The 18,075-nt window shown below is 37.9% G+C and overlaps 1 protein-coding gene and 1 pseudogene across 2 annotated transcripts in view; both read left to right on the forward strand.

Moving 5' to 3' along the window:
- Positions 1-18,075, forward strand: part of PRKG1 (protein kinase cGMP-dependent 1) — a 1,422,417-nt gene that overhangs the window by 1,014,440 nt on the left and 389,902 nt on the right. For both annotated transcript variants that reach the window (XM_066349797.1, XM_066349796.1), the window contains exon 5: positions 6,253-6,316. In XM_066349797.1, coding sequence (XP_066205894.1) covers positions 6,253-6,316 — 64 coding nt within the window. The remainder of the gene's footprint in view (positions 1-6,252; positions 6,317-18,075) is intronic.
- On the forward strand, positions 6,966-17,895 carry LOC136381066 (G protein pathway suppressor 2-like; annotated as a pseudogene).

Genomic DNA, 18,075 nt, shown 5'->3' on the forward strand with positions numbered 1-18,075 from the left:
CTTACCTTTTCATCAAAAACATTCTAAATTAAAGTTGGCATCTTATTTTACTGTATGTTGTGATTAAGAACGTAAAGACAACCAGTACAGTTTGATGTCACTGCTTTAATTTGTGCTGAGAGGTCAACATTGCTTTTGCATCAACAATGTAAATGTCACCATAGTTGTTTCAGGGTAAACTGTAAGTAAGACTTAAAAAGTTATTGCCTACTGAATAGCTCAGTACTGTGTGGCTTTGTTGCTAAGCATTCATATAGAAAATTATTTTTGATGATTAGTTGCTTTTGATACCAGATACAAGTGAAACAGCAAGTCCAGCTATGACTGTAGATTAATTCGTTTATAAATCATAAGTAGAATTCTACAGGCAAGATCTTAATCATCTTTGTGTTTGCAGCTTAATCTTTAATTCAGCAAGGTGTTCTATTATTGGATAGAGGCAGTGCAATGATTTCTTTTACTGATTTTATCCAGCAGGCATTCAGTTGAGTCAACTCTGCAAGGTTTTCTTGGTCTCTTAGCTATCCTGTGGGATTCTCCAGTCAGTGAAGTATGCAAATTAACCTGTAAAATGCTTTGCTTAGTCTTTCATTTCTAATTTGAAAATATCTACCAAAAATATTTTGGCTTTTAAAAAACATATTATGTCTATATTTTAAAAACCCAATATTCTTTTCTTTGAATAATTGAGCTCAAAGTAACATTACAACTGGCATGATTACATTATTTTTAACTGTCTATGTAAGAAAATAAGGTAAATTATTACTATCTTTGATGCTGAGGGAATGATAGAGTCTGCTATATTTCTATTTCTTATTTTCAGTATCTCTAAATTTCTTTAGACTAGATTTATTCTCTCCATGAGTCAGAAAATTCTCTGATGTGTCCTTTTTCTAGTTTTCAGTGTCTTCACATTTAGAAATTGGCAGCTGTAGCTGAAGAATAAGAGTATAATAATCTTCCTTTTTCAAATAAATTATCCCTTAAATTAAAAATACATAAATATACTTTTAATTAAATATTTAATATTGATAATTATTACAAAAATCTAAAATTATAAGTTTTAGATAAAATTTAAAAAGCTAGAAATGGCCCTGGCCAGTTGGCTCAGTGGTAAAGCGTCGGCCTGGCATGCAGGAGTCCCAGGTTCGATTCCTGACCAGTACACACAGGAGAAGCGCCCATCTGCTTCTCCACTCCTCCCCCTCTCCTTCCTCTCTGACTCTCTCTTCCCCTCCCACAGCCGAGACTCCATTGGAGCAAAGATGGCCCGGGCGCTGAGGATGGCTCCATGGCCTCTGCCTCAGGCGCTAGAATGGCCCTGGTTGCACAGAGCAATGCCCCAGATAGGCAGAGCATCACCCCCTGGTGGGCATGCCGGGTGGATCCCGGTTGGGCACATGTGGGAGTCTGTCTAACTGCCTCCCCGTTTCCAGCTTCAGAAAGATACAAAAAAAACTAGAAATGTTTTTGAAAAATATAAAACTATGATTACAGCACAAGAGGTACAGATATATTTACTTACTGTTTTTCCATTTAGGCAGAAAAAAACCTGAAGCTCAAAAGAATGATTTATTGAATATGCTCAAAAGAATTGATGTACAGTAATTACAGCAGATATATAATAAGTAATTAGTAGGAGCAAAGTTGAAATATTGAAATAATATTGAGTTAATTTCTATAAATAGTACATATATCATAAACATACTACTACCTTAAAAAATTCTAAAAAGCACAAAAACATAGAAGCATACATCCACTAGCCTTCAAAATAGTGATGTCATCATATATCATATAGCCTCTGGAGGATTCAACTTTACACATGTGAAAGAAAAAGGGGAAAAAGGAAAATTACAACTCAGATGATTTATTCTGACTTTGAGGACCCTCTAGAAAAATCTTGGGGATTGCTGGGCTCCCAGACCACATTTTGAGCACTGCTTCTAATATGTTATTCTATAAGAGGCCTATTTTCTTTTTAGTCACATAGCAGTAATAAAAGTCTTTGTATTTAGTTTTTGTTCCCTTGTTAGTTTTTATTTTGATACAGTAGATTACCAGAAATCAAATCACTACGACAAATTTCTCCCCAAATTGCTGCTCAATTTGGACCCTCCCCCGACTTTTCCTCTGCTATCATTTCACTGGTCACTTGGTAGACCCTTAGAGGAGGAACAAGGGGCCAAAGAGTGGCCTCATGAGACTCCCGTACAAGTCCTGGCAAGACCCCTCCCTTACGCATGAAGCACTCAATATAATGAGGTTCTGACTTGCATCAAATAATCTTAGTAACAAAGACTTGGGTCTGTTGACCACAGAGGCAGAGTTTTGATCAAACTAGAGGTAACATCTAGGCCTCAGTTGTGTTTCAGCTCCAGGTCCAGAAGAGGAGCAACAAGGCCAGGTGAAGCGACACCATGGCTGACATCAGGAGCAGATGCAATGACTAATGACTCCCTCCCCTGGTGCTGACCACTCAGTAGAGATCATGATCCTAAAAGGCTAAAAGGACAAACCTGGAATAGCTAATAAATATTCTACTGAGACCTCCCCTATGATTCCCTTGCCTTTAGAGAGGGGTAAAAGCCTTCAGGACAGAGGACCTGGCATACCCCCCCCTCTCTCTCTCTGTCTCTCTCTCTTTCTCTCTCTCTCTCTCTCTCTCTCTCTCTCTCTCTCTCTCACACACACACACACACACGCATGCACGCACGCACGCACGCACACACACGCACACACGCGCACGTGCACACACACACTTGAGCTTCCTTCCCCTCTACTCCCCCCAGGCACTTTCTCTCTGTCTTCCTTATACCCAAGCTCCAAGGGCCCTCTTCTTTCTTTTCTTTCTTTTCTTTTCTTCTTCTTTTTTCCTCTCCTCTCCTCTCCTCTCCTCTCCTCTCCTCTCCTCTCCTCCTCTCCCCTCCTTTCCTTTCCTTCCCCATGCTGAGTGGTGTGACCTCAGGCAGACTTTCTAGATCCCAGTGGTCTTAGCCTTGATCAGTTAAATCAGTTGGTTAGAGCACTGTCCCAAAATACCAAGGTTGTGGGTTTGATCCCCAGTCAGGGCACATACAAAAAGCAACTGATGAATACATAAATAAATGGAACAACAAATTGATATCTCTCTCTCTCTTTCTGTCTTTTTTTCTTCTTTAAAATCAATAAATAACTTTTTAAAAAGCCCAGTTCTCTTAACTGTAAAATGGGTGATAGTAACAGTGGTTATATAATAAGGCTGTTATAAAAACTAAATTTACAGTATCTTAAAAACCCTTAGCTCAGTGCCTGGCAAATAGAAAGTGCTCAAATTTAATTTTCCATTATTATCAGTACAAATTCCAAGTCTAACTTCTTTTGATTGGGAAATCCAATGAAAATGTTGCACATATTAAATCATTAAATAATTTCTATTATATTATCTTCACATGCATTCTGTAACTTCAGGTCTACTGCAAGTTCTTAGGGAACTAAAGTATTTCATACAACTGTAAGAATTAGCTGTAATTAGCATATAAATTATTATAACTTGTTTATCTAAGTGAAAATATTCTTCTCTACTGTTTAAACATTTTATGGAAGTTTGTCGTTACAATGATCTTGTCTTAAATTTTCTAAGTCATAGACAACTTCATCTTGAGTTATATATACAAATTAGTGTAATCTAAATTAGTGTGTTTTGATATATTTGGGAAAATTTGACCAAGGTATTTCATTGGTATAATTGCAAATGATAAATATTCTCAACTGTTTTTGTCCTTGGTGTTCAAATTATCAGTGGACCAATAATTTGTAGAAAATGAATTAATTACATGAGAGAACTTACATAGCATTTGGAGAAATTGACATCTTAGGGTTTTAAAGATGGCTTCAAAAGGATTTTCATGATAAGTTATCCAAGTGAAGCCAGATAGTTTTCTGCTAATTTCTTTCTATTTTGTTAAATACAGAAGTACTTCGATTGTTGCTAATAATTTTAGAGTGTTCCTTTTTAAAAGGAATTCTAGTTTTTATTAATAGTCAATGCTGCTAAATGTTTTGAGGCATTTAAAAGTATAAAACATTATGATATGTATATAGTGGAATATTATTCAGGCTTAGGAAGGAAGGAAATTGGCTATATGTGACAGCATGGCTGGACCATGAGGGCATTAAGCTAATTTAAATAAGACAGAGAAAGAAATACAGCATAATATCACTTATATGTGGAATCTAAATACAAAGTTAAACTTATGGAGTAAAAAATTCGTTTCCAAGACCTGAAGGATAGGAGAAACTGGGAGAGGCTGGTAAAATGGTAAAAACTTTCAGCTACGAATGGATAAGTTCTGAGGATCTAATGTATAATATGGTGGCTTAACTGATAACCCTGTATGTACAATTAATATTTGCTAAGGAAGTAGGACTTGAAATGTTCTCTCTCACACACAAAAAAGATAAATATGGTAGGTAATAGATGTGTGAATTCACTAGATGGGATGATTTTTTTTCACAATATGTATATATATCAAATCATCTTAGTGTTCATTTTAAATATCTTAAAATTTTTGTCAATTATACCTCAATAAAGCTGAGAATAAAAAATAAGTAAAAATACGAAAGATAATTTAAAATGTTCTAAAACATAATGTTTTGAAAAAAACAATATTTTGGGGGTTTTTAGTATGCTATGCAGTCAAGCAAATACTAACTTCTTTCTCATGGATAAGAACTCTCATAAAGATGGAAATATCGTAGTATGGCTTGACACAGACAAAGCATAGAAGTAAAAGGTCTATTTAAAGAGGGGAGCCAATTATAATCAAATGAGAAGAACTCAGTGGTAGTTTGTGTTTTTCTTAAGTTCCCATTGAGATAGAAACATTCTAATTATCAGGAGAAACTGAACTGTAGCTTATTAAAAGAATACGGAAGGCCTCAAGTTTTCAACCTGCATACTTCCTGGAAACAGCTTCCTCTATCTCTCTCTCCTTGTGATATGTTCCATCCAGCTTCTGAAATACACTGCCTTCTGGAAATTAAAACCCACATGGCTTAGATCACAGCAATAAATCTGGTGGAACAGATGGTCCTGCGTGAATTGTTATATCTCTGCATAAAACCTGGGATTTTATCAGTAGGACAGACAAGTTCATAGTAGAACTTTCATGCTTAACCCAAATACTATGTTCTGACTTCTTTCACTGTATCATTCTTACCAAGCGAGAACTATTCTGTATATGCACTGATGTAGAGTTTTTCTGCTTATTTAAGCATTGAAGAATGATTAAATGAGAATTTAGTTTCAAATCCCCATTAGATTTTCTAGTGGAGTTTTAAGAACTATATATTAAAGAGTGATTTCTTTTCAAAGTCATTACTAGTTCACATATAAAAAAATTTTGTTGGTTTATGTATTCAACATAATTCAATATATTTATTTACTGATCAATGAAGGAAAATAAGAGAAGAGGGTATGAAAAAAGAATTAACATATTTCAGTGTCTTACGAGTCTGCCTTTTTTCTCCATGCTGATTGATTTGATCCTTATAATTGTACTAAGAAGCATTCTCACATTCATGCTTTCATAACTTTATTCAACACATGCTATTGAGTTATTAATTATAAATCACTAAAATACAGGGGTTGAACAGAACAGATACTGTTTCTGTTTTTGTGGCATCTTCATTTGCTCGGGGAAGATATCTAGTAAGTATCTTGATTATTTAATATGGTTGTAAGAAGGGGTAAAAGACTTCAGAGTAGGAAGGCCTAATCTAGTTGCAGAGGGATTGGAAGAGTAGGAAGCTTTCAACATTGTTGAATGAATGCTTGCAGTTTTGAATGTATCATCAGTCTAGCTGTGTTCTAAAGAATGACTAAAGAGTTAGCCTGGTTAGAGAAGTGTGTTTAGGAGTGGTTTGGGAGATGGAAAGATGGATAGAGAGAAAGATGGAAATGAAAGGAATTTGGTAATGACAGGCTGCTAAGGAAGAGAATGTTTTCCTTACTATAGCTGAGGCATTTAAGGTCACACAAATATAAGTTAGACTTGAACTTGGTTCTGTCTAAATTACAAGTTCTTTCTCATAAAACATACCTTTTCCCTGTTAGTCATCAAATCATGCTTAATGTATTGCTTTGAGCTACATCTGCAGATTCTTTGTCATGAAGATTATTTTGCATTTTCATTCAGATATTCTGTTATGTTTTTTTTTAATGAAAGTAAGAGCTTTTCATGCCTTCAGAGTCATCTCTCTTTTGTTTTTCAGTGTTCCAACCTTCCAGAGCCTTCCTGAAGAGATCCTCAGTAAGCTTGCTGACGTCCTTGAAGAGGTAATTGTTTTTAACACTTGAACTTTCTACGATGTGACTTAGCTCATCAGAGCTGTGTAATGATGAGTCACAAACTGCAGAGAGACCTTTTAAATATTTTAAAGCTCTGGGATGCTTTTTATTTGACTTCAGTAAAAAGCAGCTCAGTGCAGCTGACATTTATACATAGTCAGAAATGTGCAAATCAACTACAGAGGGAGAAAAACTTTATTGTAGAAAATATAATGTTGCTTTGACTTTGGAAGAATAGGAGATTGGCATATTTCTGTCTCATTTCCATCAGTGTAAGGTAAGATGGTAGTACTAGCCATTCTGAAGCTTCAGATTAGCAAATTTACAACAGGAATTAAGAGTTGAGTGTATATTTTTATGAGCATATGAATATATTTTACATACACCATTATATACCTGAATATGAAAGTGTCACTTCTTTTTATCTGAGACTATGACACATAAAAAATGTTGAAGCAAGAGACAGAGAAGGTTTAGACAAGCAGCATCTTGAAAGTAGGTCTCTGGATACCAGGTAGGCTGAGTATCTCTGGGCACACACAGGTGGGTGGGTAGTTGGAGGTGTGGTTTTCCACAGGAAGTCCGTTCTGGTATTCTCTATTTCTCAGTCATCTAGAAAGCAAGTCATCAACTGAGAATGAGGATAGGGCAGCGGTATGACAGGTTTGAGGACAGGGGAAGTAGTGTGAGAAAAAAATCGAAGAGTGAATGGAAAACACAATGTGATTGTCAGGCATCATTCAGGCCTCACGTCGTGTTAGCAATCTCAAATCTAAGGTAAATCGACCAGGAAGAGTTTATTTAAGGCTTGCAATATTGAGAGAGAGAAAACTCAACTCTGCCGGAACAAAAGGTGGGAGGATCGTCAAGCGCTGAGGTGAGCAAGTGGAAAAAATATTCCTGTACAGAGGCGATTGGGCAGTGTGACTAGGTCATCTGTGTCTGCTAATTATCCCTTCTGGAAGTTAGGCTCCTACCCTCCCAGAGAGCCTGGAAGATAAGGCCTTATCTCGCTCCTATGTCCTTGAGAAAAACTTTCCTGAGCTGAAAAACTGGCGAAGGCTAGTGAAGCTTTGCATATCAAAGAGGCAGATTAAATATTTACAATTGCAAACCTTCTGAAGAAATTTCTGTAAAAAAAGAAAGACCAGGAACAACCTAGCTAAAGTCAGGAAGAAGTTTGTATAAAGTTTAGTTAAGGTGTGTGGGGGGAGGGGGGGAGAGAAAGAGAGAGAGAGAGAGAGAATGAGAGAGAGAGAGTGTGTGTCTCCAGCCCTATTTGCCTGGATTCAGATTCCAAGCAGGCATAGAATTGGATTTAACCAGGATTGTTATTTTGCCAAGAAAAGAAAGAGGGGTTTAGGGAGTTGAGGGTGCCTGTAAAGAAATGATTATAATGATGGACTGTTGGGCAGATAAAATGTATTATGCTCACTTTGTTAAAGATAACACGAGGATGCCCTCGCCCAGATGATATTAATGTGTGTTGTGGTGGGCTAAAGGCAGGCAGAATCCTTGTAGCCTGGGGCTTGGTTTTGGGATTAAGCCTTTCCTACCCTCTTTGATGTGGGGTGGTACAATCCAATCATGCCTCAGAAAGTGACTTTGTATTAGAGACTTCCCTATTTTGTATATTGGATTAAGGGTTTGGATTTCTACACTATAAAATGGGTACGGAGCGGGAGCTTGCACTCTTGGTTCCTGAGATTATCATTAGAAAAGAGAGCAGAGGAGAGCAGAGAAGGAGGCCACGTGGAGGAGGCCAGGAGAAGCAGCCAAGATGGCGGAGTGCTGAGTGAGATGCCAGTTTGTGTAGAGTTTGTATCTGAGATAAGGAAGGAGATGGGGAACTGAGGAGAATAAGGCTGGTGAGCTAGAAACCTTTGATTCTAGGAAACTCAGATAAGTCAGTAGCTTTGTGAGCACTGAATGTGACTGGGTTTTGGAGCCCAGTGTGTATTTTTATTCGCCTGCCGGGTGCAAGCTAGGATTAAAGACTATGGCCCACCAGTTTGTGGCTCCGTTGCTTCTTTACCGACTGTCCGAATCCAATGTGAACCTGCATGGGCCAGGCTGCTGTGATAGTGGCCCTGGCCATGGCTTCTGGCTTTACATGGACCATGGAATTTAAACTAGGCAAGGAGGAGAGAAGAGCCTAGGAGGGAGCAAGGGCCATTGAGAACTTGTAGGATCAATGGATTCTGACACTAAAACACCTTTGGCATTGTGCTAGAATTGAGGTGAACTGGAGATACTGAAAATGTTTTTGTCTCCGGGTATTAACTATACCAGTAATTCTATAAATTGTAGAACTTCAGAGATTCAGATACACAAAGCCTTAGTTTGAGGCTATTAGAGTGAGCTTCTCGACGATTTATTGGTCTCCCTCATCTTATATCTGAACACAAAGTAAAGCAGAAGTCACCTTTGATTCCAACATTCAAGTATAAAAAAATTCATGAGAAAAAAATACTGATTTTATTTTTCTCAGAATGTGCTGACCATTGTACCCGAAACCTCTGTAAAACTGCTTTTCAGTTTCTTTTTTTGCTTTTCTTGTTGAATACACTGAAGAGCTCCTCAGTGACCTTTTTATTTAAAAAAACAAAACAAAAATAAAACAAACTAAAGTACAAATTTACTAATCCCAATCAAGCCCATCAACAACAAAAAAGAAAAAAAAGCCATGAAATCCTTTAATCATTTCCTTTCTTTTCCACAGCTGTGAAAGCATTTGCTATGCTTTGCAAAAACAATAGCCATAGCTCTATAATAATTCTGACCAAATAGTATTTTATGTCAGATTATCTAATCAGAAGATACCCTAATTGATGTTTGGATTCTGCATGCCACAGTACACTCTACACCAATGCCACGTGAAAATGAAAACAGATGATTAAGTGGCCACACATTTGTTCTGAGGGCATAAGAATAAAGTACAAGACAAAATGTGAAGTAGACAGATACTACCCGATGCAGGCAAGTGTTCAACTCAACTTGAATAAACAAGCACAATGAGAAATTAGATTAAATTATGTATCAGACAGTGTGAAGCCAATAGAGAAGAGCAAAAGCAAAACCCACGTCACATAACATTAAAGCAGGGGTCTCAAACTCGTGGCCCGCAGGCTGCATGTGGCCCGCCGAACAATTTTGTGCGGCCCGCAGACTAATCCACGAAGTTCAAAATATTTTGGATAAAATTAAGTAAGCCTAGGGGCCTACTTGTATTTTTCATTTCTCTAGCATCCTAGCTAGATATTAGCTTAGTTAACAGCAGTTGTGATGCGAACTACAGTTTCTGGTCGTTTTGTGACACTGAGTAAACTGCATGTACGATTGTGCTTGTTGTACTGATTTTTTTTTGTTTTCAACTGCAGTGAGAAAAGTGTTGCGTAACAGTTGCCTTTTGTAGACCTAGTGCGGCCCGCCGAACATCTGTGATCTTGCTCTGCGGCCCACATGCTGAGTTGAGTTTGAGACCCCCTGCATTAAAGGGACTGCGTCTGCATGATGATTGGGCTTTCTTTCTACAAATATCCACAGAAGATGTAGGAATCCCAGATTATTTAAAAGAGGAAGTAGTATTATAGCACCCAACAAAAAAGTTTGCAGCCTTATTTGTCTGACAAATATTCATGGAGCATCTGCCTGATGCCAGCAGTTGTTCCAAACTCTAGGGATTCAAGGTCTCATTGTCCCATAGCGTATGTCAGTGGGGAGGGCACAGATGAGAAGTTTGTAAGGAAACCATCACTCAGTGATGCGGCCGCTCTGTATTGTGTTACTAATGGAGACCTCTCTGCAGAGGTGGTATTATTGAAGCTGAGATCTAAATGCAGATCTGGGATACCATGTGTACTAAGCAGAGTGAAGAGCAGGCATGAGGTCCTGAAGTAGGAATGAGTTTGCTGTCCTTAAGGAACAGAAAGAGGTTTATAGTGGAGTAAGATGAGGCTAGAGAAAACTAGGCAAAGCCTGATGGCAGAGGGCTGTGCTGGTCATGCTAAAGAATTTGGTTTTTATTCCAAGCATTATGGGAAGATTTGGAGGGGCTTAACTGGTAAAGTGATGTGATCAAAGTTATGTTTTAATAGTGTCTCTGTTTAGTGTGAGAAGAATGGATTATAGAGGGACAGATAAAGGCTACAGCAAAGTAACCCAAATGAGGGTTGATATGTAGATTTTTTTCTTACTATTTTTTCTTTATTTTTATTATAACATAAAATAATACTTCCAGCATAAGAGAAAAAAAATAAAGAATAGGGACAGGGAGACAGGGACTGAAAGAAATAAAGTATAACTAGATAGAAAGAGGAATAATCATAATATTATTGATATGATAAAGTGATTTAGGAGGGTATTTATGATTAGAGAAAAAATGTATGATACTTGGCACATGCTACTCTGAAGCTGAAAAACAAGCCTCATTTCTATTACTCATTTCTGACAGTCTCTACCTCAGTCCCTACCTGCTCCCCCCTGTAATTTCTAGCATGGATGCATTTATTTGTGTGTTCCTCCTTAAAAAAAAAATCACAAAACAGAAAATAATATCCTTAATTTTAGTGTGGCAGTTCAGTGCCCTTTTCTCTCTTTCCTTTATATCACAAAGTAGAAATATTCCAATTCACTCTCTCATGCCTTTTTTAGAAACATATGAAAGTATTCTGGAGGTTCTTTGGGAAGTCTGTATACGTGTAGATATGAAGAGGTTCTTGCTGAGAGGCCTGTCTAGACCAAGCACAGTATTTGACGTTTTCCTAGGTTGTGCTTTGCAAGACAAATTCAAATAATTACTTGATTCTCTAAATATTTACCTTGCCATTGTATTGTGTTCTTCTTATCTGCTACCTGCTCAAATCTAAATAAATATCAGAAAGTTTTGGCTTTATAAACTAGTTTTATTACCCTCTACCCTGTCCTTTGTATTATAGTAAAATATGTATTGAAATGAATTAGTCAAGTATTAGAGTCTGTTCTGAGGGCCTAGAAAGTACTTGGGGTAAATGAAAAGAACTATGATATTCTGATAAGATCTAATCTCTTCTTTCTTACTATGAAAACCTTTATGTTCATATGATTAGTCACTTAGTTGAATTACATTTTTCAAATGGATGGAATAACCACTAGCTAATCTCCATCTGAGAAATAGCTCCCTTTAATGATTAGCTACCCAAACACAATGGAGAAAAGTCACTGTAAATAAACTCTATCTAATATGTATGCAAATATTGGGACTATATTAATGTCTCTAAAGAAACTGACAAATAAAAATATTTTCTTACAGAGCAGAGGAACAGAAATTAATCTCGCACCATGACACAAAGAGTGCTTGAAAACTAATTTGAGTAGGGGTTATGCTTCACCAATGAGGATGAAAAGGTTTAGCTAACTCAAGGAAAACTGTAGTGTATTGAAAATGCAAGATCGAAGAACCGAATAAAGCTAACAGATTTACTTTTCACCACTTGATATAGCTTGTTTTTCCTTTATGTGATAAAAAGTGGGGCATGAGTCTATATTTAAATCTTTTGAGTTTTTATTTTTATTTTTAATTTATTTTTAGATTTATTTATTCATTTTATAGAGGAGAGAGAGAGAGAGAGAGAGAGAGAGAGAAGCGAGTAGAAGAGGAAGGGAGAAGGAGACGAGCGCCTCTGCCTCTCCTGTGAGCCCTGACCAGTAATTGAACCCAGGACATTCACATGCTGGGCCGACACTCTACCACTGAGCCAACTGGCCAGGGCAATACAGGGAACACATTGATGTTTGCCAGAAGGGAGAAGGATTGGGGGGATGGGTAAAAAGTTGAAGGGATTTAGAAGTACAAATTGGTAGTTGCAGAATAGTTATGGAAAGTTAAAGTACAACATAGGGAATATAGTCAATAATATTGTCTTTGTTTTATTAAGACCTTTAACAGATTGGAAGAGTTCCACCCACATTCTGGAGGGTAATCTGCTTTATTCAAAGTCCACCGATTTAAATGTTAATCTCATCCACAAAAATACCTTCACGGAAAAATCCAGAATAATGTTCAACTGAATATCTAGGCACCATGGCCCAGTTAAATTGACACAGAAAATTAACCATCATAGGACTTATGTCTATCTAAAATACATAAAGAATATTTGCAACTCAATGATAAAAAAGGCTAACAGTTCAGTTTTAAAATGAGCAAATGAGTTAAATAGTTATTTCTCCAAAAGATAAATGCAAAAGGCCAATAAGCACATGAAAAGTTGGTCAACATTAATAGTTATTAGGAGAATAAAAATAGAACTATGAACCTGACCAGGCGGTGGCGCAGTGGATGGAGCATTGGACTGGGATGCAGAGGACCCAGGTTCGAGACCCTGAGGATGCCGGCTTGAGTGCGGGCTTATCTGGTTTGAGCAAAAGCTCACCAGTTTGAACCCAAGGTCTCTGGCTCCAGCAAGGGGTTACTCGGTCTGCTGAAGGCCCGCAGTCAAGGCACATATGAGAAAGCAATCAATGAACAACTAAGGTGTTGCAATGCAAGATGAAAAACTAATGATTGATGCTTCTCATCTCTCTCTGCTCCTGTCTATCCCTCTCTCTGACTCACTCTCTGTCTCTGTAAAAAAATAAATTTTAAAAAATAAAATAAATAAAAAAATAGAACTATGATAACATACTTATTCATACCCATTAAGATGGCTAGAAAAAAATGGCAGGTAATAGCCAATGTAGGCAATTATGTGGAGAAATTACAACTCTTGTATATTGCTGGTGGGGTGGTAAAATGATTCAGCTTTTTTGAAAAACAGTTTGGCAGCTCCTCAAAATGTTAAATATAGGACTATCAGTTTTCTTTGAGAAATCATATTCCTACACAAAAATTTGTACAAAAATTTTTATAGCTGCACTATTTTGAAAAACTAGAAACAAATCTAATACCCATCAACTAATGAATAGATAAGATGTGGTATACTGATATAAGGGAATACTATTAGGCAGTTATACAGTCCTAACTGTCAATTTTGCAGAAATTGAGAAACTACTATAGTTCACAGATATGACACCACTTGGGAAATTTTGCTAAAAGCATGAAGGAAATAAAAGAGGGTAATATGCTAGAGAGTGCAGGGATAAGTGGACTACATTAGCTCAGCTGGTTAGGAAAGATACCTCTGAAGAGGTGAGTTTGAGTTGACATAAAATATTATGGATACTTATGCATTAATTTGGTATTTGAATAATACTGACTTCTTGGCTTCTGCCTAACTCTAAGATTCTATGTAAATTCCATTCTCAGCTGTGACCACTCTAGTTCTGAGCCTCAATCATTTCCAATTCTTCCTGTTTAGGGAGTTTCTTCTATATCTCCTAGGTCAATTTAGTTAATCATTATGTAGAAGAAATAAGTGCTTGTTCATTGCTTTAAATTGGTTGCTAGTTTTAGTGACAATTTACCTCTTTAAATTGTAAGTTCCTTAAAATCAAGAATTATATTGGTATTTTTTTTCTACTGGGTACCTATAAACAGTTGAGAAAAATAACACTAATACTTTCCACTTAATAATGCTAACTGTGTGCCAGGCTAAGCGTTTCTGTGTAACACCATCTGAGGGAAATGCTTTTACTCTTCCCAGTTTACAGTTGGGGAAACTGAGGCTCAGGTCATACAGCTAAGTAAATGGGGAAGGTCCCATTTACACTGGGACCTGCACCTTTCTTCACTATGCTGTATTGCATCTTGAGAATTTGTGGAACAAATAAAAAAACAAGCAAGCACTATTTTCTGCATCCCTCACTTGTTCTCACAAATAGCTAGTTCCTTCTGAAAATGTTTACTTGTCTTTTCTTTCTTTCTGGGAGTGTTTTCCTAGTCAGCATTTTAAATTTATGTCAGAAATCCATTTTATGCTATCTGCCAGCTCCAAAACAAGGCATGTCTAGTCATTTTATCACCAGAATATGTATGCTTTGCTCCATGCTGTCTGTAATTTATTAAAATATATGCACTATGCAAATACAAAACCAATCTGTAATAAATCAGCTTTCTAGAAAACATTCATAGAAAGCACTTGAAATGGTTGCTACATCAGAATTTATAAACCTGCTTGGTACTTGCAATTTGCTGTCACTTATGTGGTTTAAAAACAGTGAATTTGCGCAGAACTATAAATTAGTGGCCTGCTTTCAGCATAGGCGTGAGATGCCATTTGCAAAATGCCATTTGATGGTATTGGAACCAATCATGATGAACCCTGAATTCCTTTTACAGAGCATAGTAATAAACCTAGTCTGAATTACAAAAACTGTTCCGGTTAAAAGAAAGCATGACTGAAGATCTTCAACTTTCTTTTTTTTTTTTTTTTTAATCTGAGGCATCTTTATAGCTACCAAAAAACCTAATTCAGGGGCTTATGCACAGTAGGAATCTAAGGCTTAAATCAATGAAGAATAGAAGCCTACTTGTGCTTATAGCACATGAGTAAGAAGCTCAAGTTAAGAAAACCAGTTGAGCTTTCAGTTTTAGTCACAAAATACAAATCTAATCTGTGACGGAGAGAGTTATCAAACAGCTTGGAGCAAGGGGTATCACAGGCATTCAGGTCCATGTCTCCCCACACAATCTGACTACATGTCCCCTTGGAAATCCACAGCACAGCAACCTCCCACTCACTGCAGAGACGGAATCATAAAGTATCTTAGGGCAGTAGTTACAAGGGCAAGCAGTATTTCAGGATTGAATGTTCATCAAATATCAATCGATATTAATGAGGCAGGAACTGTGACCTGCCAAGGCTTCAGTGAGCTTGCAACTGTATGAGGGGTTTCTTCTGTTTGTCGCCCATACTGTATGTTCCCTTAATGATTATGAGACCCCGTAAATGAGCTTCTCTTAGATCTCTCAGAAGAGTCACTATTCTCTTTTATTACTTACATTGGAAAATTATTGTTTTAATAAAGGTAATAAGAATTGCCTCGTACATAGACCTTTAGTGTAACATATTCTGCTTTTTCGCTTTGCTTTCTGTGATGTTGTGCAAATCAGTTTACATTTCCTGAAATCATTAGTTATTGTAGGTTTGAGAGCAGTGGGCTATCCCTGACTCTCCTTTCTTCATCCAAACATATCTTTAAACACCAGGTCTCTTTTATTTTTATTTTTTAGAAGCTTACTCTGGTGAGCTCAGCTTTATCCTCTTCTTTCTTGTTTTTCCCTTAATTCCTTTGTACAGTCTGTACTTCAAAACCATTTGCTTGCTCCTATATTGCTTGGAACTTGCCTGTTTTCTAATTTTCTGTAGGTTCCTTAAGGGCAGGATGTATCTTAGCTTCTGTCCCAATTTCCAGTGGGAAAATGATTTGCACAAGAATTATATCTAACACTTACTACACAACCAACAAATATTTGTTGAATGAATAGTCTGAATAGGTTTTCAATAAATATGTGCTGCATGAGTGATTTGATGAAAGAAACACATCTGTTTAGTTTCACATTTGGGTGATATCACCACAAATAGTGTACATGTGTCAAGGATAAGGGCATGCATTCTGAAATCTAGGAGGCCATGACTGCTCTCTGAAAATATGTTATAGAGGTTTCTGGTAGAGGATCCCCAAGGACCCAAAATCGAGGTGAAAGACAAAGGGTGTGAGAGCCAAGGGCTGGAAGGACTGAGATTTGTGGACTTCTATTATCCCTCGTGTCTCCTTTAGCCATCCCAGGGAGACGTAACAAAGGCCAAACCTTTGGACAAATATTCTAAAGAAAAGGGAAAATCTTGTAAAGCGTTCTGACATTCCAAATAATTTCTTGAGCAGAGTTGAACTATTTTCAATTACTACTCATATGTTTAATTAGATAAATGCCTCTAATAACCATCTTACAAATTTCTTACACTTGCAATTTACTACTTGTCTTTGGCAATCCCCCAGTCAACAGCTTTATGGTGCACATGGATTCTTTCCTTTTTACTTGGTTCCTCATCTACAGAAAAGAGTTAGTGATCTATGTATATGTGTGTGTGTGTGTATGCAATATCCACCCATTTGTCCATCCCTCCAACCATCTGTTCTCTGTCCATCTGTCCATGCATCTATCATCTATCTATCTATCTATCTATCTATCTATCTATCTATCTATCTATCTATCTATCTATCATCTATCTAATCATTTGTCCAAGTAATTGGATGTGACACAGCCGCTAAGGTATGCAGGAGACTATGGAGAAATCGAGGACAAGGTGGGCACAGTTTAAGGTCTGGCAGTCAGTGACAGAACTGGGTGCCCAGGACCCAAGCACCCCTGCTGCATTATGCCTGTGCTCCTGGACTGTCCCAAAGTTTCAGTGCCACAGCCAGGGCATTGCACCAGCACTCTAGTGGACTATATGCAGCAGGAAAAGAAAAAGATGATCAAGATGATGAGAAAGGTAAAAGAAGAGCAAGAGAGAAGGAAGAAAAAGAAGATGGAAAAGAGAATGTCACTAGGAGAGACCAAGGAACAGATCCTGAAGTTTCAGGAGAAGCTTTTGTCCCTACAGGAAAAGAAGTAGCTTTTCTTTCAAATCAGAAAAGATTTACATAAGGAAGGAAAACAGAGTGACCTGACCACTCTGACATCTTCTAGGTACCAGTAGAGCCTGTTAGCACAGGAACTCACCTCCTCTACATGCAGAAAAACCCTGGAGGACACAAACACCCATGCACCCTCATGGCTGCTGACAGTCAAACCTCAATGAGATGCTCAGACCTCAAGTGCTTATAGCTGGCACTACATGAGCTCAGCAGCTGCTTTCTCAGGGACTTAGGAGAATGGGCAATTCCAAGGCAGCTCAGGTGGCTCCTATGGGACATCTAGGTCCCCACCTGACTGTGGGCCCACACAGCCAACCTATGGTCCTAGTCAGCAGCTCAGAGTCCTTCAGTGCTTCCCGCAGTGCAGTACCTGTCTCAGCCACAGCCCCATATAGCGCATTGCCACATATAGTCCACCCAGACATTATCCCTCCAGTGGGTAGTCTTTATAAAAGCAGATGGAATTGCTCACTAGCACACTGGCTTCTCTCACTACTCATCCTTTCTGTGCCTTCTGCACCCCCAAGATCTGCATCCAGCCCCTGGACTCCTTGCTTTTCCCCAGATTCCTGTGCAGATGAAACCAGCAGGAAAGTCAGGCTTTACAGCAGTGGTAGTCAACCTGGTCCCTACCACCCTCTAGTGGGTGTTCCAGCTTTCATGGTAGGCGTTAGCGGAGCAAGCGCAGTATAAAGAAAAAGATAGATTTAACTATAGTAAGTTGTTATACAAAGATTTATTCTACCAAACTTGGCAAAAATCCGACATAAAGTACTTGGTAAGTAATTATTATTATATGCTTTAACTTGCTGTAACTCTGCTTTATAAATTTATAAAGTAAAGTTACTTCCCTACTTTATAAATCACCATTACTGTGGGACCAGTGGGTGGTTAGAAAATTTTACTACTAACAGAGATACAAAAGTGGGCGGTAGGTATAAAAAGGTTGACTATTCCTGCTCTAACCTGGTCCTGGGCTTCCCTTCCTCCAGCATAGCCAGAACCCATGATCTATTATTATGAGTGACCATCAGATTATATCCTCAGCCTCACTCCCAGCCTCGCACTATGAATGAGTGTCCCTGGTGTGTCCCAGTAATCTCAGGCCAATAAAATCTATCTGCCACTCGCGAGGGTGAGAGGGAGAAGCATATTTTACACACACACATACACACACACACACACACACA

Source organism: Saccopteryx leptura, chromosome 9 (assembly GCF_036850995.1).
Source record: "Saccopteryx leptura isolate mSacLep1 chromosome 9, mSacLep1_pri_phased_curated, whole genome shotgun sequence".
Classification (NCBI taxonomy): Eukaryota; Metazoa; Chordata; class Mammalia; order Chiroptera; family Emballonuridae; genus Saccopteryx; species Saccopteryx leptura.